This window comes from Podarcis melisellensis, assembly GCF_964234715.1.
Source record: "Podarcis melisellensis genome assembly, chromosome: 9".
Lineage (NCBI taxonomy): Eukaryota > Metazoa > Chordata > Lepidosauria > Squamata > Lacertidae > Podarcis > Podarcis melisellensis.
Window position 1 is genome coordinate 67,831,613 of NC_138541.1, and position 23,447 is coordinate 67,855,059.

Genomic DNA, 23,447 nt, shown 5'->3' on the forward strand with positions numbered 1-23,447 from the left:
CAGAGCTTCAGACATTTCTATAAATCCCTCTTTGCTGAAAAATAGGATCTTCCCTTGCATTTGCAATTTTTTAAAAATAATTTCTAGAACAAGTACAGGATATTGAAGCAACACAGTGCAGCAACTTTGCTGAAGCTAAGAGACAGTGGTACCTCGGGTTACAAGCTTAATTCGTTCCGGAGGTCTGTTCTTAACCCGAAATTGTTCTTAACCTGAGGCACGCTTTCGCTAATGGGGCCTCCTGCTGCCGCCGGCGCAAAATTTCCATTCTCATTCTGGGGCTACCCGAGGTACTACTACTGGGTTAGTGGAGTTTGTAACCCGAAGTGTTTGTAACCTGAGGTACCACTGTACTTTGCATCTGAACAGTGCATGGACAGGAAACGTCCTGGAAACTCTGTGTGCATTATCTTGATTTCTTGGGTATGGGGGGGGCAGGAATATTCACAGCCACTATATGTTATGATGGCCACTGACTTAAAAGGGATTCAGACATATTCATGGTTGGTAGGGCTATCAAAGGCTATTAGGGTAAAGGTAAAGGGACCCCTGACCGTTAGGTCCAATCACAGATGACTATGGGGTTGCGACGCTCATCTCACTTTATTGGCCGAGGGAGCCGGTGTACAGCTTCCGGGTCATGTGGCCAGCATGACTAAGCTGCTTCTGGCGAAACCAGTGCACGGAAACACTGTTTACCTTCCCGCCGGAGCGGTACCTATTTATCTACTTGCACTTTGATGTGCTTTTGAACTGCTAGGTTGGCAGGAGCAGGGACCGAGCAACGGGAGCTCACCCCATCGCGGGGATTCGAACAGCCGACCTTCCGATCGACAAGTCTTAGGCTCTGTGGTTTAGGCTATTAGCTAGGAGTTAAATGGAACCTCCATTGTCAGTTGGCGTATATTACTAGTTTACTAAGAACAAGCAGCGGGGCCACACTGTTTGCTGCTTAGCTGTGTATTGCTTCCATTCACCCTTGCAAATTTATGGCCCCATATCAGAGAAACGTTAAAGAAAGCCACTGTAACCCTCTTGGAATTATGAAAAGCCTGTACCAGAGTTGAAACGCAAACTATGCCTCCCAATCTGTGGGCACAATGGCATGCCGTTTAAGGGAATAGTTAGTGGAATCTTTTGCCGCTCTTGCATACTGGAGGACATATGGTACATTTCAGTTTCAAATTTGAATTTCTGTGCCTTGGTCGTTTTTACTTATTCCCTTAATTGTACTTCACCAAGCTTTTTTATTTTTTAATGGTTCAGTTTTAGCAGGGTTATCTCTTGCAGCCTAAATAAAGAGAAGAAGGGGAAATAGAAGCCAAAAATAATCACACTCGTGACAAATCTCGTGGAGCATATGCAGTATTTATTCCCATCACATAGCTCTATTACGTTTTCAATGTTGGTGCATGAAACATTATGGGTCCCCCCTCCCCCCCGCTTCCAATCCAGATATATTATCTGAAATGAAGTGTATTAGAAAGTCTGCTGTTACGTTATGCTCCATCTGGTCAGTCATTTTGGTTCAATAGCTAGTGTCAACCAAATTGTTTCTTATCAAGTGGTTCAGCGCAGTTAAGTTTTGTTTTGTTAAGACATTTGTGTGTGATGGGGGGGGGGGGGAATATTGCAGAACATGTGCAAATCTTTACTGTTCCCAGATTTATGAGCCAAATCCTCCTATTCCAAGGCAGGGCCATTAGGAGCAAACATAACCTAAAATAAAGTCAAGGAGTATGAAATGGAAACAGAGACCATGCTTACATGTTCCTGACACGTTCTTCTGAGACTTACCCCTCAATATGATGTCGCCATTGTTGCCTCTCTCCATGAATTCTACACATGGACTGAGTGCACTCATCCCAGCCCTGTTGCGCTCCGTGAACTCCTTGTGCTATCTAGAACCTTAGGTAAAGGGACCCCTGACCATTAGGTCCAGTGGTGGCCGACTCTGGGGTTGCGGCGCTCATCTCGCTTTATTGGCCGAGGGAGCCGGCGTACAGCTGGTCATGTGGCCAGCATGACTAAGCTGCTTCTGGCGAACCAGAGCAGCACACAGAAATGCCGTTTACCTTCCCGCTGGAGTGGTACCTATTTATCTACTTGCACTTTGACGTGCTTTTGAACTGCTAGGTGGACAAAAGCACTTTGACGTGCTTTTGAACTGCTAGGTGGACAGGGGACTGAGCAACGGGAGCTCACCCCGTTGCAGGGATTTGAACCGCCGACCTTCTGATCGGCAAGTCCTAGGCTCTTTGGTTTAACCCACAGCACCACCCACGTCCGCCACAGCACCAGGCTTTCTCAAACTTGGGTCTCCAGATGTTGTTGGACTACAGCTCCATCAACCTTGGCCAATGGTCCTGGTAGCTAGGGATGTTCAGAGTTCTAAATTAGCTAAGGGACCAGAAGCATAGAGTTGTGAACACATGCACATAGGTTTCCTGATACCACCCCCACCCCATGGTATCAGGGTTTGTTTTACTTCACACTGCGTCAGGAAGATTTTGGGCATCACATGGCACGGCGGAGTCTCAAACAAAGATGTGTACTCCTAAGCCCACAATCCCATCATGTTTGCAGTCTCAATGACATCTATGCTGGCTTCATCATGTCTACAGAATGGAAGGTGGCAAGATCTCCAAAGACATTCTCTGTGGGGAGCTGGCTTCAGGAACCAGGCCTGTTGGCAGACCAACTCTGCTTTGCAAAATTGTCTGTGACATGAAGCTGGCAACAGGGGCGAACGAAGGCGTCAGGACACCTGGGGCGGGGCTTTGCTATGTAGGGCGCACGTGCTATGTATGATGCATGCGCCGTACGTAGTGACATCGCACATGCGCTGTACACAGTGGTTTGCCAGTGGCACTGGGATCCTCTGCTCACGGCTCAAGCCGCGAATGAAGGATTCTCCATATGCGGCAGCGCGATGGCTGCTCATGCCACCGCGAGACACTGCAGGGTGCCTTCTTGTCACCCCTGCAGACACGGCACCTGGGGCGTAACCCCCCCCCCCCGTTGCGACGCCACTGGCTGGCAATATCAACTACATTGTGTGGGAATCCCTTGCAGAAAAACACAGTGTCTGGAGGCAATCAGGTTGTGAATCCACAACAGTGACCAGAGGAGGAATGACCATTAGAAGGAATTCAGAGAGACTGGTGGAAATGACTGGCAGAATCCGAGACCAGGGAGAAGAGTCAGTGGAAGAAGATTGGAAGAAATTTAAAGATTATTTACAGAAACATTGTAAAATTAATGAATGTTAGAAGGATGTTGGAATGAAGTTATGTGGCTTTAGCAGAAATGTTGTAAAGGATTAAGTAAAAATAGATTGTTAATTGGTGAAAGGAGGAAAAGTAAAGTTAGATCATATCAAGATAAATTATAGGACAAAAACTGGGAAAGATGGAAAGGATTTGCTGAAATAGCTAACCGAACTAGAATACAAAAAAGGGATGTGTGAGGTCAATGAAACAAGCAAATGAAAGATAAGTTATGGGAATATTCATTGTGTTTTTAATTGTTTCTATTTTTGTTTTTGTTTTGTTAAAATAAGTAGTGTTTTTTGTTCTTTATTGTGATGTGTTGTTTTGTTTTTGCTTAATTTTGTGTTTTCTCTTTTTTTTTCTGTAACCCTTAAAACTTTAATAAATATTACTTTAAAAAAAAGAAGGAATTCAGAGAGAACACACACCATTGTTCCAGTTACAGATAGGTAGCCGTGTTGGTCTGCCATAGTCAAAATAAAAAAGATTTTCTTCCAGTAGCACCTTAAAGACCAACTAAGTTAGTTCTTGGTATGAGCTTTCGTGTGCATGCACACTTCTTCAGATACACTGAAACAGAAGTTTCCAGACCCTTCTATATAGTGAGAAGGTGGGGAGGGGTATTACTCAGAAGGGTGGTGGGAATGGGTGATTGGCAGATAGCTGTGATGAGCCTGTTGACAACTCTTAACGACTGCAATAGGTCTTACAGGAAAAAGCAAGGGGTGAGAAGGTGAAAAATGGCTTTGTCATGTATAATGAGACCAGGTGTCTCCACCACCAGACACCTTCATTTGCTCCACCTACAGTAAAACATGGCTGTCCTCTATCAGTCTCTATCAGTCTCTACAACTGCAGCAGGCGCTGTAAAACTCTCCAGGAATTTGACTTCACCCCTGAAGGCACTCTCTTCCATTGTCTCATGAGACAGAAGGATGCCAACAAAACATGCTCGTGTAGAGTCAGAACAACTTGCTCAACCTACAGTTCATTCCATTTTTTAGAAGTGTACAAATCTGCTACAGTTTCTACAGCCCATTTTTTTTCTAGACAAAGAGATTTAGCACTTTAAAAATTTTATATTAAATTTAATTTTTATATAAGAAGAATTTATACACAGCCTTTTAGTGTCTTGCAGCACAGATAAAAGTCGCTTTTAAAAAAATGCAAAATCGCTAAAAATCAAAGACCTGGTCCCTACAAAAAAGAATAAAGACAATGGAGAATTTAATGCTGTTGCCAAATAAAAAGTCAGCCAAACCACCCCAAAATAGATTAAAGGCGGATCTGCTCTTTCAAATTAGGTGGTCTTAAACTAGAATATTAGAATTATACATCACCTCAGTTTTATATATGTATTTTTATATGTATTTTCAAATAAGCTATTTCATATGCTCCTCTCCAACAGGAAGAACGACGTGTGATTTATGTGGGCAAAATTGGGCCTGACACGACCCGAACAGAACTGAGAGACCGGTTTGAAGTTTTTGGTGAAATTGAGGAGTGCACCGTAAATCTACAGGATGATGGGTGAGATTAGCCTTATTCCTTTTTAGGAAATGTGTACAGTGGTACCTCTGGTTAAGAACTTAATTTGTTCCAGAGGTCCGTTCTTAACCTGAGGTACCACTTTAGCTAATGGGGCCTCCCGCTGCCACCGCCGCACGATTTCTGTTCTTATCCTGAGGCAAAGTTCTTAACCCGAGGTACTACTTCCGAGTTAGCAGAGTCTGTAACCCGAAGTGTTTGTAACCTGAGGTGTCTGTAACCCACAGTACCCCTGTACACTTAAAAAAGAAAGAAAGATGGCCGTAAGTTTGTGGCAACAAGAAAGTGCTGTGTCAGAAGTCAAGCTAAAGTTTTAAAAAACCTCCCCCCCCCGCTTTCCCCCCTTATTTATTCATCTTGCTATAGTTGAGATTTCATGTCCCAGAAAAAAGTATTTAGCTGGCTGACAGGACAATTGAGCTGATGAATGGATGCAGTGGTGTTGGCATTTACGCTAGGTGCGCCCCCGTAGAGTTCTTGCTTCTTAGGAAATGGTGACGTTGACGTGCATTAATACTTTTTAATTGTAATTCTCAACAGCATGTTTTCTTTTCAATTACAGAGATAGCTATGGTTTCATCACTTACCGCTACACTTGTGATGCCTTTGCCGCTCTAGAAAATGGGTACACACTGCGCAGAGCCAACGAACCTGACTTCGAACTGTATTTTTGTGGACAAAAGCAATTTTGCAAGTCTAACTATGCAGACCTAGGTATGGCATTTACTTCGGGGGGGGGGGGCTGAATGTAGGGTCTGCAATTTCAGTTTACTTGAGGGTCTTCCTATGATTTTTCAAGCTGGAACAAACAATAAAAATTAAATTTAGAGGACCTTGTTTGGAAAGTAGCTGCAGTTGTTTCAAAAGCGCTTTCTAAACCAAATTCAGGTCTGTTTTTGCCAATGTGGAAGATTGCCATTTCAACGTTCTCCACATGCGGGGACAGCAAAAGGGAGCCCGGCTCTGCTTGTGGTAAAGTGTTGTGAAGTTGCTTCCCTGCCACCATAGATTTCAATTGTGCCTGCGTTCTCTATGCCGCTGCAGAACTGCACTTGGGCAGTTTGTGGGCTTCAGACAGCAGCATTGCACTAGGGACGAAACACATGTACTAATCCTCATGCTCTCTTCAAATTGTAATAAAGCCATTTTTTAAAAATTAAAACATTCATAGCCCAGTACTTCCTGTATGAAAAAACAACTCACGGCGGCTTTCAGCATTTGAAATCACAGCCAACGAGACGAGGTCATTTTTCAACAACTGGTGGAAAATAGCAAGGGGGTGTGCCAACCACATTTTTACAGGGCAAGGTGTTTCATAATCTGGGTGCAGTCGCTGAGAAGGCCCGCCGGTGTGGTGTAGTGCTTAGGAGCAGTGGACTCGTAATCTGGTGAACCAGGTTCGCTTCCCTGCTCCTCCACATGCAGCTGCTGGGTGACCTTGGGCCGGTCACACTTCTCTGAAGTCTCTCAGCCCCACTCACCTCACAGAGTGTTAGTTGTGGGGGAGGAAGGGAAAGGAGAATGTTAGCCGCTTTGAGACTCCTTCGGGTAGTGATAAAGCAGGATATCAAATCCAAACTCCTCCTCTTCCTCCTCCTTCTTCCCCCCTCTCATCCCACCCTAGATGGGACCTAGGTGGGAGACAGGTGTTCTTACACTGTGGATGATATACAGAGAAGGGCCTCTCCTTCTGATCTCAGGAAGCAGGCAGCATCATTTGGAAGGAGGGAGTCCCTATAGCATCCTAGACCTGGGGATGTGGGTGGCACTGTGGTCTAAACCACTGAGTCTCTTGGGCTTGCCAGTTGGAAGGTCAGCAGTTCGAATCCCCTTGACGCAGTGAGCTCCCCTTGCTCTGTCCCAGCTCCTGCCAACCTAGGAGTTCAAAAGCACACCAGTGCAAGTAGATAAATAGGTACCGCTGCGGCAGGAAGGTAAACAGTGTTTCCGTGCACTCTGGTTTCTGTCACAGTGTCCCGTTGCACCAGAAGCAGTTTAGTCATGCTGACCACATGACGCGGAAAGCTGTCTGTGGACGAACACAGGCTCCCTCAGCCTGAAAACGAGCAGCGCCTGTACATAACGAGCAGCGCCTGTACATAAGGCAGCTAGCACTCTCCTGATAAATGGCTTCTGAGATGTGTTTATCCAAAGACCCTTTTTCTTATAATGAATTCTCTTAACTATATATTTGAATATTAAAGGTTAAGCAGGAGGACAGGAAATGTTTCTCTTTTACCAAAAATAGGATTAAGTGTGATGACACTTGCAGCCGTCCTTAATAGTCTAATTGTGTGGAGGATTTTAAACATTAAATTAATGACCGGGATCGTTAAGATTTCAACATACTGCTATTCCTCTGTCTGTCTGAAATCTTGTACACTCTCCCTCTTCTTTGTGTAATGCGGGAAGTGAATACAAAACAATATTTCCCCTAGCCAATTGATGTCTTCTCCGAGTCTAAATGATAAAGGCGATATGCATTGTTCAAAGTGAATATGCTATAATTCACTTCACTGGCTAAATAGATAGTGTTAAACCCACAGAAAGGCAGCTGACTGCCGGAGAGATAGAGGCCCGGTGATGAAAATATAAAAGGTGGCAAATCATTTGTTCAAACACTGGCTGATAAAACCAGTAAAGACGGATTGAAGCCTTGACTTATCTTCCACATTGATGAAGTCAGGGGCATTTTTAGTATCTCAAAACATCTAGGGTATAGAATAAGCTGCCTTAAAGAGACCTCCTTGAACATTATCCATCACTGGGGGTTAGTTCTGGAAGAGCTTTCCATGTTGTCAGTGTATCCCTCAAACCTTTTCCTCATCAGAACTTCAGAATGCATTTCCGAGTTTTTGTTTTAAAGATTGCTGTCCCTTTCCTTTAAGGGGGGGGGGGTGGTGGGATGAGTCAAATGTAGAATAGCGAAACCCTGAACACAAATAGCTAATTTATTATGTATTTTAAACTAATCTGTTTTCTAAAGGGTGGTTGTAGTTAATGGAACTACCAGAACAGTACGTCTGATGAGCCCACAATTTGTGTTCAAAATGGCTTGTAACATTCTGCAAGGAATAACTGTGACCCATTAAGTGGGAAACAGCATAATATGTTGTGAATTAAATGCAGCACTAAAGCTAAGAGGGGTTTTTGTTGAGGGGCTTGTAGTAAGCATTTGCTTACATATCCAGATCCCATCTCACTGGGGTAAGAGTCCTGTATGAGTAGGCCTGCTGCTGAAGTGTGTGTGTGTGTAAGTCGCGGGTGGCGCTGTGGGTTAAAACACAGAGCCTAGGACTTGCTGATCATAAGGTTGGCGGTTCAAATCCCTGCGACGGGGTGAGCTCCCGTTGCTCGGTCCCTGCTCCTGCCATCCTAGCAGTTCAAAAGCACGTCAAAGTGCAAGTAGATAAATAGGTACCACTCCAGCGGGAAGGTAAACGGTGTTTCCGTGAGCTGCTCTGGTTCACCAGAAGCGGCTTTGTCATGCTGGCCACATGACCCAGAAGCTGTACGCCGACTCCCTCAGCCAATAAAGCGAGATAAGCGCCGCAACCCCAGAGTCGGTCACGACTGGACCTAATGGGAAGGGGTCCCTTTACCTTTACCTTTAAGTGTGTGTAAGTGTGTAAATAAAAATAGCCCCTTCTAATGCTTCTTGTCGTGGTAGTGGACTCTCCTTCCATTGGGCTCCGTGTCATTATTACAGGGGTCAGCAAACGTTTTCAGCAGGGGGGTCCCTCAGACCTTGTGGGGGGGCAGACCATATTTTGGGGGAAGTTGAACGAATTCCTATACCCCACAAATAACCCAGAGATGCATTTTAAATAAAAGGACACATTCTACTCATGTAAAAACACGCAGATTCCCGGACCATCCGTGGGCTGGATTGAGAAGGCGATTGGGCCTGATCTGGCCACCGGGCCTTAGTTTGCCTACCCATGGACTAGAAGATTGAGGTAATAGGGGAGAACTGCATGCATAGCTGTGTCACCCCTTCTGGGAACCAGTGGCGTAGCGTGGGTTGACAGCACCCGGGGCAAGGCAAGTAATTTGCGCCCCCTAACCCCTAACCTGCCGCCGCTGCCAGCTTCTTCTTGCTGCTGTCTGGTCAGGTCTGGTGTGGTTCTCTCCCGCCTCAGCGCTGCGCTGGGCGGCCGCTGCACTGTCCCTCCCCCAGATAGTCCCCTCGCTCTCTCTCCGCACCGCACGCCTGGCACTCACCCCCTCCACAGTGGGTGGCGACCCGGCGGCTCGGACCGGATTCGCACAGCCAGCACTGCAGTGAGAGAGAAAGAGTGAGCCAGGTTGGGGCAGAGAGCTGCGAGTGTGAGCGCCCCCCCCCAGATGTTGCGCCTGGTGCGGCCGGCCCCCCCTGCACCCCCACGCTATGCCACTGCTGGGAACTAGTACCACATTGGCATGGGAAGGGAGCACAGTGGCATGGTCCCCTGCAAAATGGCTTTAATACCAAGTGATGTGGAAGGAGCCACCTTCCACACAGCAGTAAAGATAAGGTTGGAAGGCAGCCACGTTACTAAAAATAATGTTGGCTGGACCTGTAGTAGCATGAAGAATGCAAATGGAAGGGGGTAATTTTTAAAAAATCAAAATGGAAAACTATGAGAAATACAACAGGAAATGGGAACGGAAGATATGGAACTGGATACGAATTAATGAATGCATAATAAGAAAAATAATTATGGAATATCATTTCATATATCATCACAGAGAGACTTTAGTATACACAGAGGTGTAAATATTAGTGCTTAATATGGAGGAATGGCTGTGGAAGTAGTTGGCAATAACGTTGATATGTTTGATTAGAGGAAAGCTATTGTTGAAATTTATCGGTAACCATAACTAGAGAATCCCTTTTGGATTTTTTGTGTAAAAAAGGAAAATGATTTAATCTGAATTACTTGGTTTGGAAGACTGGGAAAATCTTTCCTAGCAAAAAAGTAGATTAGTGGGATGTCATTCTAGAGTGAATACTTTGAATTATTTATTTTATGTAACTGACAATCAGAAGTCCTTTTTATTTCCCCTCTTTTTTTCTTTTCGTCTATTTTCCCCGCTTTGCTGTTTTGTTTCTGTTTTTATTTAGATTAGTTTATTTTGTCTTATTGTATTATGAAAAATATTTAATAAAATCTTTTTTAAAAAAAAGAAAAACAAACAGATAAATAGCATGAAGAATGTGTAATAGTTGCTAGGCGACTACTCAAATAGGTAGCCAAATTAGTTATTGTTATCCATTGCAGATTGGACTCTAGTCTTGATGAATCCTAGTACAATTTGCATTCCCAAAGTTGCATGCAAACCAGCCCGTACTGTCACGTCAAGGAGACTTTATAAAAAAATAATAATCATAGTCACAATAGTCAAGACTCTACCTCCCTATTTCTTCTTCTAGATTCAAACTCAGACGATTTTGATCCTGCTTCTACTAAGAGCAAGTATGACTCCATGGATTTTGACAGCTTACTCAAAGAGGCACAGCGAAGCTTGCGGAGGTAACGTGCATCATGGCCAAGGAAAATGGAGGGATGGCGAATACCTCATGGACGTCAAGTCCTTCAATAACGAACAATGAAGAAGTCACGCTTACAAATTTCTCCCTAACTCCACACACTCTCCATATACAAAAACATAGTTTACATGGACAGCTGCTTAAGGAATGAAGAGGCAAAATGGGTCTGGTGTGAGCAATTGTGTACCCCTGAGTCTCAACTTTGCATTTCCAGGGTGAAGAGGGCGAGGGTTTTGATCTTTGTAGAGTGCCAAGCGAGAACCATTTGACATGGCAGCAGTTCCATAGAGATACGTTTTAAAAAATATATATATGCGAACTCCAAAATTGTGTACATAGAACATTTTCAAAATGAAGCAAATTCAAACTTCCGCTGCTGACAACCTGAGACACACTGCAGGTTTTGGGATTTTGTTTGTTTGTTTGTTTCATTCAAGAAGCTTCTTCTCACGCCATGTTGTTTTAAAATGACGACAATCCTGAAGAAATCTACAGATCCACACGGTCCGCCATCTTTCGTTGTGCTTCTCTCACGAAGGCAAGGGAAGGGCAGAGAATGGTGGAAGGATTCAAAACTTCCATAGCGTTTTAAAGTTCTGTCTTTTTAATTGTGACATCCATGTTAGCGTCCAAAACATTTATCTCACATAGAGAAATTTCGAGACCCTCATTAACAGCCAGCTTCTTGGGTGTTTTTCTCCCTTCGATGAGCCGACATGGTGTTACGCTACAAAAACATTGAGGGCAAATCTTATGGGGGAGGGTTGTAGAGGGTTGTGGATGTACAGTTAGATTATATACTACATTCATGAATGTAGTTAAGTATTTACAGATGTTAAATGGAGTATTTTTATTTTGTGTACATACCGTATGACAAGACGATGCTTTTTTTTTGTTACAGCTATGCACTGTAAATGCAGCGTTCTTTTAAGAAGAAGAGGGAAAAAACTGCTGAAATTTTTCTTAATCAAGAATATTCAAATGTAATTATATGGGGCAGAACAATATTGTACACTAACATATTTAGAAAGCTGAACTTAACGCTTATATATATTTGATTGTAAAAGAAAAAGAAAAGTGTGTGTGGGTGCGTGTTGAGTGCAAAAATATTGATGCTATACGCACATCATCCATCCCCTCTTTGAGTAGCTTATCTAATAACATTGACCAGAATTCAGCCAAAGTTAAAAACAAAAGTTATCGATTAGCTAGACTGGCGTAATTGTGTCTGTCCATTGCCATGCCACAAAATGTCTACCCATGGTATTTCGCAGTATGCCAGTGTAGGGATCTGGATATATATTTCCATATATTTGTATTACATTTGATATTAAAGCCCTGGGCCCTCTCGATGGATGTCTTATTTAGGACATAAAGTCAAGAAGGAGGTTGCAAGGCTTAACAGAGAAGCAACTACCAGGAGTTTGCCTCTCTGCATCTCTAAGTCCTATTCATTTCATTGGAGGAGTTGGGCACACACTTAAATCTCTCAGTTGAGTTTGGTTGAGACTGCAGTCCTATCCATACTTAATTGCACTGCAAAAGTACTTAACTTTGGCTGGATCATACCTTTGTCAAGAACTTAACCTTGGGCAACAAGACATTAACCTCCTTTGCAATATTTTTTCCCACATTTTTGGGGGGTGCCTCTTTCTTTAGCTGTTTTATATAAACAAAATTTATTAATGGGGGCAGGGCGGGATATTTTTCTCATTTTAAAGTTTTTTCTAGGAGATGCCATAATTTTATGTGAAGCTTCTCAAATGGGAAATCATTAAGAAGTGTTTTTATTTTATGTATCGATGATAGTTTTGGAACTAGAAGTCACAAATCTTTTTAAAAATGATACTTTGTTTTAATCGTTGTGACTTTAATTTGATAAAGAAAATTTGCTGTGGTACAGAGCACAGTTATGGTTTTTACAATAATCCTGTGTGTCTGAACACTGTTCTTGAAGCCAGTAATCTGTTCATTGGCAGAGTTCAATGATTATCTATGATTTTGAAATGTACGCATCCTCTGTATAAACACTAATTCTTCATTCCTTTGTTTACTCAAAGATGCATATTTATCGGTTGTGATTAACCTATTTATTATAAATTATGAGGTGACTAAAATAATAAAAAGGCCAGTGGACATTTTTATGTAGGATGCACACCGGTTGTCAGGTTGCTAAATGTATTATTTTCATTTGGTGGGGGGGAAATCTAGCTTTTTCTTCCTTCAGAAGCAGTGATTCTTCCTTCTTCTTTTTCTTTAAACTATGCACTAATATGGCCTTAGAGGTGCCCATGACATTGTGGGAGCCTTCAGATCGTATCAGGATCGCAGAATCCATTTGCAAGTTTATGGGCTGGCACAATGCAAGCAGCTAAAATAGACTAACTTGTGCAGCCGTCATGTGACTGATGTCTTGTCCATTCAAGTCATTCCTGTCAATTACCCTATTGGATTTCAAGTCAAACACCCATCGCAAGGTTGTTACTCCTTTTAAGTTTCCTCTTCAGGGCATTCACTGCTTGTTTACAGAATAAACGAAAATCTCCCCAGAGAGTTTATGGCTCTAAGAATGTATACAGACCTGCCCAAACCAAACTCTTTAGACGCCACATGGGCAGACACACCAGTGCACCCAGAGAATCCCAATATGGTTCAGTAGATCCCTATTTTCCGTCTAGAGATCCGTAAGCAACCAAAGGGGCTACCGTGGTGGATGGAAGGCCTTGTGTGCCCATCCAGCTCTAAGAAAAGAAGAGAATGGACTCAAGTGGGGATTTGAGAGTTGTGCACAGACCTCCCATTGACTCAAGTGGCTCATTGTGCCAACATGCAGTTGATTATAGAGCAGCGGTTCTCAACCTGTGGGTCCCAGATGTTGTTGTACTACAACTCCCATCACCACTGAGCTCTGGCCTTGCTAGCCAAGGGTTATGGGAGCTGTAGTCCAACAACATCTGGGAACCAGAGGTTGAGAACCGCTGTAATAGAGGCAGGCAAAAGGGAAAATAGCGCTCAGTTGAATTTTATCTAGGTCTTGTGTACCTGGCTGCTGCAACCACAGAGCCCACACCACAGTGCGATGGCAGTGGAGATGGTGGGCAGCCATTTGCCTGCGTGAGCCACCCAGTAAGTATATATAGCAGTAGGTGGAATAAACTGCAGTATTAACTAGGGGTCTTTGGACAAGATGCTTAGCACTTGGGTATGAGGAGGTCCTAGAGTTGGAAGGGACCCCGAGGGTCATCTAGTCCAGCTCCCCCCAATGCAAGAATCTTTTGCCCAATGTGGGGCTTGAACCCTTGACCCCGATAATTAAAAGCCCCATGCTCTACCAACCCAGTTCCTGCTCACATGCATATTCAGGTGGGGAAAGGCACATTGAAACATATCCCATGTTTTTCAGTACTGAGATATTAACACCTCAGCGCTAAAAATATGGTAACAACTGGTTGTTACTTGAAAGCGGAAGTGGTTTCTGAATTGTAATCAACTGTGTCTACTTTCTCTTGTGCACACAGCATGGGGGAGCCACTCCCCCTTCATGTGACCTGACACCTACGATAGGCATGTGAACGGAACCATTTGGGTCAGGTTCGTCCCTCGATTGTCCCCAAGGGAGGCAGGGCAGCCTTGCTATGGGGGGAGGGGCCACAGGTGGCAAAACAGAACAGGCTCTTTGGTTGCAAATAATATTCCAGGCATCATTTCCTGCTGTGGATCATGAAACTTGATTCCAAGCCCCCATTATCCCTAGTGCAAAAGTGGGGGATCTCATTTGTCCTGGAGCAATGAATGGGAGAGTGGCGGAGGCAGAATATTTTGAAAGGAAAGGGGTTGAGCTTTTTGGCTGTTCAAAAGCATTTGATTCGATTTGAACATTTAAAAGTCAACTGATGGAGGGGAGAGCTGGACAAAATTCTCCCATCCTACACTCCGAACCTGGAGGCTTCATTTAATTACCATGGCCAGTAGCCACTGATAGGGTACTGACTAAGAACCTAGGATCCTTCTGGATCGGACAGAAGTCTTACCTAGTTCAGCTAAGATCCTGCTTGCCAGAGTCCGTTAAAAAGGAATTCTGCAAGCAGGTTGTGAATGCAATAGCTGCCTTCTACTCTTGTCCTCCAGTGACTGGTATGCTCTCCTGGAGCCATCACTGATAGCAATTGATAGCCTTAAGTTCCTTCAATTTCTCCCCTTTTCAAGCTGTCTGGGTTCACAGCCAACACCACACCTTTCAGTAACCAGTTTCATAGTTTTAACTATGCACTGTGTGGGGTAGTCTCACATGGGGTAGGAAATATCCATGGGCAAGGCTCTTGCCTACACAGTTCCCATGCTGAAGGAGACATGTGTAGTTATACATTTGAAACAGGGATGGTCTCAGTGGAGCACTTACCATTGTTTGGCAGTGATTGCTTCTGAAGATACAACATACCTACCTATTTATTCCCCCCCTTCCCTAAAGTGCAGGGGAAACAATTTTGTCCCATGATCAGTGCAGCTGAGTTTGACAGCTATCCTCATTTTTATCACCAGCATATTGTTTTCCAGTAGATTCCACTGTGTCCTGTTCTATGCCTGCTCTTTTCCGTCTTTGTATTCCTCAGTAGGTAGATAGCAATAAAAAGAGAACTTTTTCGCAAGTTCTGTTTCGCACCCTGTCAATCTGCGTAATCCTTGCCATCCATTGCTTTGTAGGTTGAAGAAACAGGTATTTTAACTTTTGATTGTGTGAATGCCAAACTAAACGTTTACAGCTTTTTTTCTTTCTGGATTTTGAGTGTCTTCTGTTGTAAAGGAAAAAAAAATTAAAGCAATAAATTATTTTTTAAGAAATCAATATTTAGTATATCATGTGTTCAAGGATGAGACGCTTTGCCGATTTTTGCCTTTCAATTTTAGTGATTCAATTTTTAAATACATTCTATTTGGCCCTGGATTGCTGACATAAAGAAAAACGTGTGCGTGCTTATGTTTTCAGGTAGCTGCTATGTCACAGTTCAGGGTTTCGTTTCTTTCTGGCCTGATAAATATCTTGTTCTTGAAGATGGTTCTTCCTTTGCCGGTATCAAAGCACATATGGAATTAATGTGATTGTGTGGTTGGAGAGCAATCTGGTCCAATTTCTGCATGAAAAGCACGCTGCCATACACAAATCTCTTGTTCAACAGGGAACTGCAGGTGCCTCTCAGATGCCTATCTCAATTCAGATAACATCTCTCCTCATTGCATCGCATTCACATCCACATTTCTGGCGCAAATAGTCATGCATAACTGCAAGCAACTCCAGGTTGGGACAGATATTGTTGGACAATCTCTGTGGGTAGCCCATCAAGCGCTTCGTCAAAAAGGCGTTTCATATTTGCACATATCCTACGTTGCCAAATTGTAGCATAGATCTGTATGTTTTTTAGATGAAGATGTTTTGCCTCTGTTCCCATGCTGTGGTAAGTACCATATCTGGTAAGAGAACCAGTACTTAGAAACAATAGCCTTTTCTAAGTGATATAACAAAGCAATTCCTCCATAATACAAAAATGATCAGAATCCAAACAGAGGGAGTCCAAAATTGGGGGAGAAAATTGGTGCAAAATGGCTCCAAACCACTGCTGTCCTGCCAGCAAAGATCATAACGCAGAAGGAGTGGTTTTTGCTGTTAGTGTGTAATGAGCTGGGTCAGTTTGGAAAAAAATAAAATAAAACCTTTTTATATCCCTTTAGATGTGAGCTTCCAGTAGGCAATGATTATGTGTCCTTTTAGGATGGCTGTAATGGAACTTCAATCACTGTAGTATAAGATCTGATCTATAAATGACCTAGACTAGCCATGTAATGTGATGATTCTAAATTTGTACCTATGTGACAGACATTTTCAATAATGTGAAACTACTGATCTGATGCAACTACTGTAAAATGTGTACAGTAGGGAGAAAGTGGTAAAAACTATACTGAACAAAGGAGAGCGAGCTATTAGACGAGCCCTCCCTGGGCACCCCCTTGATCTCTATATGTACCTGTTGTAGTTTTTAAACTCGCTGTATGACAATTTCCTGTGATGTCCCGATCCCCCCCCTTTAAAAGCAAAAACAAAACATGCAGTACATGCAGCCTCAATGAGCAAAATAAAGGGAATTGAATGTTTCAACCCCACTTGTTGATTTTTCCCTTATTTGTCCTGGGCAAGCAATGTCTGTCTTTCCAAGCTAGCTGTGGACAGGATTCTGCATGTACGGACTGGGGGGAGGGAGGGGCGACACAGACTTTGGAGCATGAAATTGGACAGCATTTCTGCTTTCGTCTGAAAGTTTTCTTAATCTTCTGGTTTGAATCTGTGCAAAGGAATGGCTATTGAAATAGAATCTAGTTGGGCAGAGGCGAGGTTCTGTGTCTGCATTGCATTCCCCAGAATAAATTGTATAAATAATTGTTTTTGTGTAATTGGCACAGGTAATAGAACCCACCTCTTCTTGTTAGAGGGTTTAGATTATTTTAGATGTTCAGTCCGTTTCATTAGAGGGAGAGTGCCACTGTGCTCCCTGCCCTCACTCCCTATAACATCCCCATAAGCCTGTCCTTGTTGCAGGCCTCACGTTGAACTGCAGAACCTCCTGTATACATGTAGGCTCCCTGTGTCATTTAGCAGGGAGCACATATACTTTCAGCAGGTTCCCAACTTCAAAATGGCAGCAAGGAGAGGTGGGGTAGCTCTTCCTGACCACAAGCTTGTAACTGCATGGACCACAGTATCTAAAGAGGGCTAGAGCATCAGGTACATTTTGTAGCCAAGTGTGCGTAGCAATGGCATGCAGTTCTTTTCTTGGTTTTAATAGCAATTTGCATCTTCAAGATGGCTCTATTTTTTCGGAACCAGAAGGGCAAGCGTTAGAAATAAAATGTGTCAAAGGAAAGCTAGTTTGGGGAGAGAGATATTTTTTGCATTTACATTGCTAGTGTGGTGGCCTCCTCAAGAAGTTCTGGGCTACAATGTCCCATCAACTGGATGGTCAAGGTAACTCCCAAGGGAAGAAGGTTCAGAACCAGGGGATCGGTGGTGGGATGATGAGGGCAGAGGGAGCAGAATAGGAGGAGGAGGTGTCGGAAGTTGAAGAAGTAGGATTTAGTGAGCAAAAAGAGGGTGTGGCAGAGAGCAGTCCAGACTCTGAAATGGGAGAGGAGTGGGGCCAAGAGATGTGATGAGGCAGGTTATGGAGGAATCCAGGGAGTCTCCCCCTCCTGCTGTGACCAGCTCCCCTCCCACCTTGTCTTTCAGATAATGCAGAGAAGTAATAAATAATAAAATAAAATAAAATATAATAATAATAATAATAATAATAATAATAATAATAATAATAATAATAATTTATTATTTATACCCCACCCATCTGGCTGGGCTTCCCCAGTCACTCTGGGCGGCTTCCAACAAAATATTAAAATACAGTAATGCATCAAACATTAAAAGCTTCCCTAAACAGAGCTGCCTTCAGATTTCTTCTAAAAGTCTGGTAGTAGTTGTTCTCTTTGACATCTGGTGGGAGGGCGTTCCACAGGGTGGGTGCCACTACCGAGAAGGCCCTCTGCCTGGTTCCCTGTAACTTGGCTTCTCGCAGTGAGGGAACCACCAGAAGGCCCTCAGAGCTGGACCTCCGTGTCTGTGTAGAACGATGGGGTGGGGACGCTCCTTCAGATATACTGGACTGAGGCCATTTGGGGCTTTAAAGGTCAGCACCAACACTTTGAATTGTGCCCAGAACATACTGGGTGGAGCAATGAGAGACAAGATGATGCAGCCTTAGGTTGCTGGAGAAAGAACTGGGGGAAGAGAGAGCAGTGGGAAGACCTTTAGTTCTCACAACAGCTTCATTGGGGCAAGACCTACTGGGAATGGTTGCTGTGACTGAGCTGTTTTGTTTCTTGGAATAAAAACTTCACTGACATCGGGTGCTCTGTTTTTTTTTTTAATTTGCCGACCTACACCTGACTCCAGCTCCTGACATCAAGAGTTAAAATCCACCCCTTAAAGAATTGCATTTGAGAAGCAATGTACCTGATCTGGTTATGGAGCACCATCGCCATCTGAGTGGCTAAGACCCTCAACCCATTTCTTGCTGGGCACCATTGGATACTTGGCAGGAGTTCCTCCCAAAGAGAAGAGCGATGGGAAATGATGCAATCTGGATCCAGCAAAATTTTAATTGGATCATTGCCGTTGTCAAAAAATGAAGAGAGAGGGGCAGGATTGAATTGTGCACAAGGGAAATTCTGGCAGCCGAAGCTTCTGTTGTCATTTGGGCATTGCGACCTGGGAATCTAAGAAGGGAAGAAGAACTAAGAAGTATAGCGTTTGTTGATGGGATGATTTCACATATTGATTTCAGCTAATTAGCCAATTCTGTGATTGTAAGCTTCTATGCAGCATAAACAGGAACTATCGAAATTAATATTCCATTGCAATTTGTCCCACAGCATGGTTCCTAGATATTATGTTAGGCAAATAGCCAATATTCTTGAATATTACTAACAATGGGGGGGGGGTACTTAACATTACCTCCTACTACAATCCTATTGGCTGAAATTAGTTGCCACTGCATTCTTTCTCTTGTGAAATTTGAAGCATGTTTGGAGGTTCTTCATCAACCGGGGGAGAGGTAAGAATGTGGAGGGAAGCAAAAATCTATATATTTTGGGAAATTGATTGTTCGGTAGGCATTTGGACATCTAAGATACTGTAACAAAATTTTGCATGATCGCTCCTGAGATCAAGGAACAGGTTTTCATCGACGTTTGAATACAATTGGGCTTGGTGTTTAATGAAGATGGTGGTCTGAACCTTTCAAAAGTGCACTATTTTTTGTTGCTTAGATTTCCTGAGCCCAACGCCAGGTACACAACTGCTTCTGAATTTACAGGGGAAGAGGTTGTATCTGCACACCCTTAAGTTGTCACAGGATTCTGGCTGAAGCAAAATGTGTATAATGGATTTAGAGGCTATTCTTCAGGTGAAACATCAGAATGAACATCAAAAGAAGTCAAAGGCGTTTGATAACACTAGAAACATCACAGTTTGATTGCCATATCTGTTCTTCAAATCCATTGCACTGCTGTCTGGGTGGTGGATCACGAGTTTCAGGGTGACAGCTGATCCTGATGCAAGTGTAATGGCTCACTCTTTGAGCCTTCTGTTACGCAAATATAACTCTAGTCTTTGCCACATGTAATTTCTCCCACATTGATTTAATTTCTATCTTCTGGCCCCTTACAGTTAGCAGACATAATATCTGAGCTCAGAATACATTATGGATTGGGATCTATCTATGCTGCATTGTTAATTTGTTTTAAAGGAATTATGTTGTTGTTGTTTAGTCGTTTAGTCGTGTCTGACTCTTCGTGACCCCATGGACCACAGCACGCCAGGCACTCCTGTCTTCCACTGCCTCCCGCAGTTTGGTCAAACTCACGCTGGTAGCTTCGAGAACACTGTCCAACCATCTCGCCCTCTGTCGTCCCCTTCTCCTTGTGCCCTCCATCTTTCCCAACATCAGGGTCTTTTCCAGGGAGTCTTCTCTTCTCATGAGGTGGCCAAAGTATTGGAGCCTCAGCTTCAGGATCTGTCCTTCCAGTGAGAACTCGGGGCTGATTTCCTTAAGGATGGATAGGTTTGATCTTCTTGGGACTCTCAAGAGTCTCCTCCAGCACCATGATTCAAAAGCATCAATTCTTTGGTGGTCAGCCTTCTTTATGGTCCAGCTCTCACTTCTCAAAGGAATTATAAGACTATGTATTTTATCCTATTGTTCAAAAAGCAATCTCTTAATACTGTTATTACTATTTACATATACTGTATCTAGTGTGAGCAGATAACAGAAGTTAGGATCTGCTCAACTCTCACTGTAACTGAATAATGTATGACGTAGCTTGCATTCTGCCCACTTTTTAAAAAGATGTTCATGGGGATAGTAGAAAAAACCCCCAAAAAACATTGAGGCTTAATTGCAGATTTAACATTAAGAAGCACAATCGTCATAATTTCTTAGCATTAATTAATTTCCCTGCATTGCATTCTATGGATGCAAGCTGATATTGTCAACTTGTACTCAACATTGATATTCTAGGTTCACAAGCACCACTGCACAGTGTTACAAATCAATTTTCTCTACTTTATCAAACAGCAGAAAGTAATAAAGAAGGTCACAAACAGTACACTAGTTCCTTGGAGGTTTGTAACTTCATGATTTAATTTAAACCTCACAAGATTGAATCAAAAGTTGAATTAATCCCTTAGGGGAATGGTTCTATACAGATTCTGTTGATAGACACCAAGTAACCCATCCTCACTGGGATGTAGCATATCTGTTAATATGCCGCGACAAAGGAAATACGCCCCCAGGGAAAAAGAAACAGCAAAGATCCTGTCACATCCCACCTTCGGAATCTGCTCTTGTCCTTTTTCGCTGGGGGAAAAATGCTCAGCATATCAGGTTTCCTCTTGAAATGCATGTTTTTCTAAAGATAAAGTCTACATTAGGGGTGGGTGGGGCTGCAAGGAAGGGGTCTGTATGCTCTGATGTGCACACAGCAAGGGAACCCTGAACACTGAAAGAACTTGGGTGTGAGTTTTGCAGAGCCATTCACACTGGAGGCATGTGCACCAGCCACTCCACCCTCTGGCGGTATATTTGGCCGCTGCATGAAGGAGCCCTGTGGAAACACAGATATACAGTACATCTTCCAAGACACTGATGCCCAATCACATCACAAAGAGCTCATAGCCCACTTACTCTCAGCAGCCAGAAACATCATAGCCAGACACTGGAGAGACCTGTCAGGAGTCAGCATGGACCAATGGTATCAAATAGTGTGGGAAGCAGCCTTATTAGAAAAAACTAACCAACAAACTGAAACTGACATGGGACAAACAGAAGATGCCGCCTTCACCCCGATAAAGTTAAAGTAAGGTAAAGGGACCCTTGACCATTAGGTCCAGTCGTGGCCGACTCAGGGGTTGCAGCGCTCATCTCACTTTATTGGCCAGGGGAGCCGGTGTACAGCTTCCAGGTCATGTGGCCAGCATGACTAAGCTGCTTCTGGTGAACCAGAGCAGCGCACAGAAACACCGTTTACCTTCCGGCTGGAGCGGTACCTATTTATCTACTTGCACTTTGACGCACTTTCGAACTGCTAGGTTGACAGGAGCAGGGACCGAGCAACGGTAGCTCATCCCGTTGTGGGGATTCGAACCGCTGACTTTCTGATCAGCAAGTCCTAGGCTCTGTGGTTTAAACCACAGCGCCACCCTTCATCACATATAGAGCCCAACGAGACGACGAGAAGAACCTGCCAACAGCATACGAATCAATCTGCCTAACCTGATTCAAACACACACACACACACACACACAGAGAGAGAGAGAGAGAGAGAGAGAGAGAGAGAGAGAGAGAAACAAATTTCACTACAGCCAATCAAAAACAGCCAACCACACCCTAGGCCACCCCAACTTCTCTCACACACCCAAAAAATACAAGCGAATAGTAAAGAGAACCAACACAAGTGATGCTGACACAAAACCCCACACATACACTAAGTAGAATATAACCATTGGTGACTTCCTGTTTTATCGCCGCCATTTGAAGGAGCGCGGGATCAACTCTCTGGAGAGGTCCTGAGCTTTGCAAGGCAAAAAAGAGGTACGCTAGGGCTCCACGAACCTCGAAACCCGAGGAGGTAAATCCTTGGGGCTGGGGGATCTGGCTGCGTTCACGGCGACTCTCCTGCAAATGTACCGGACCCATCGGGGCTCAGGAGGAGCAGGACTGAAGATGCGAACGCTAGGATCCATTCTAGACCCACAAAGCAATGCCACAGGCTCTGAAGGTGAAGCGGTAAAGCATTCTGAGACGTAAGGTTAATCCCGAACTTTAAAAACTACTAAAAAGGGAATTGGAATAGAAGTAGAAGTAAAAGAGGCTTGGGAAACGTTTTAAGGATTGGGAAGTTAAGGAAATCCTATCCGGCGTTGGCGGAGAAAATGGCGCAGGATAAAAGCATTATGAATGAATCAGCTTCTCACACCACCAAAGAAATACAAGCGCCTAAAAGAGAACCCACACAAGTGATGCTGACACAAAACCCCACACATACACTAAGTAGAATCGAAGCATTGCCACCCGATCCCCCTCCACCGCTTCCCCCCTTTTTTCCTAATGTCTCACAACAAATGAAACTGATCTGTAGAAAGCGCAACTTGGAAAAAAAGAGACATTGCACCTACTTTTGTAAACTAAAATCCCTCTCTCTCTCTCAAAACTGTAGGGCACCCCCATGCTGACTGGAGAGGAGGCCCTTTCACAGTGCTCATGACTGTGTGATGGTCGAGGCCGCAGGATGTGACCCCTTTGCTCATTCGGCACATGAGGGGGATTCCTCCCCCAATGTCAGGAGCGATGGGCAGGTTGTATTCCAACGACATTGCCTGACGTTTAGCACTTATTATCATGGCAGTGAAGCTTGCAGAAGATAAACAAAGATAAACATCTAACCCTCCCATGTGTGGCTCTGGTGTCTTGAGCCGGGAAGAGGTTTTGCCTTATTTCAACTGTGTCTTGGCTTTTGTTCCATAGAGTTCAGTGGGAAAGGGTAGGCACTGAGCCAGCACATCTCTGTAACATCCCCCCCAATCCCTTCGCCCAGGTATTCCAGGTCCTCTGTGGGATGCTAGAATGGGAACAAGCTTTTTGATTCACAGGTGATTTCTGTAGTCCTTCCTGGTTTATAAATGCATAATGACTCCACTTGCAGACAAGAAAGACTCTGACAATAGTGGAGACCCCCTAACAGAACCACAACTCATCATTTGTTGCCTATTCATTTATCTGCTGGAGCCAGTCCAAATAAATGCCCAGGTTAAATGAATACTCTTCCAAAGAAGGTAGGGTTAATGGGTGTAATCATTTTTCCTATTTCCTGATTTAAAGCTCTTAGGAGACTTGTTTTGGCCACTGAGCAGCCCATCTCATTTGGATTCATAAGAGACCTATGTATCTGTTTGGGGCTACCTGAATGGTTGCATTTGTTTAAGTCTGGCTGTGCTAAATCTC

At 43.7% G+C, this 23,447-nt stretch overlaps 1 protein-coding gene across 6 annotated transcripts in view; it reads left to right on the forward strand.

Moving 5' to 3' along the window:
* Positions 1-12,510, forward strand: part of PPARGC1A (PPARG coactivator 1 alpha) — a 652,154-nt gene extending 639,644 nt beyond the window's left edge. For all 6 annotated transcript variants that reach the window (XM_081924454.1, XM_081924456.1, XM_081924455.1 and 3 more), the window contains 3 exons: positions 4,681-4,802; positions 5,383-5,534; positions 10,237-12,510. In XM_081924454.1, the coding sequence (XP_081780580.1) occupies positions 4,681-4,802; positions 5,383-5,534; positions 10,237-10,340 (378 nt within the window). In that variant the 3' untranslated portion in view covers positions 10,341-12,510. The remainder of the gene's footprint in view (positions 1-4,680; positions 4,803-5,382; positions 5,535-10,236) is intronic.
* Positions 12,511-23,447: the final 10,937 nt, after the last annotated feature.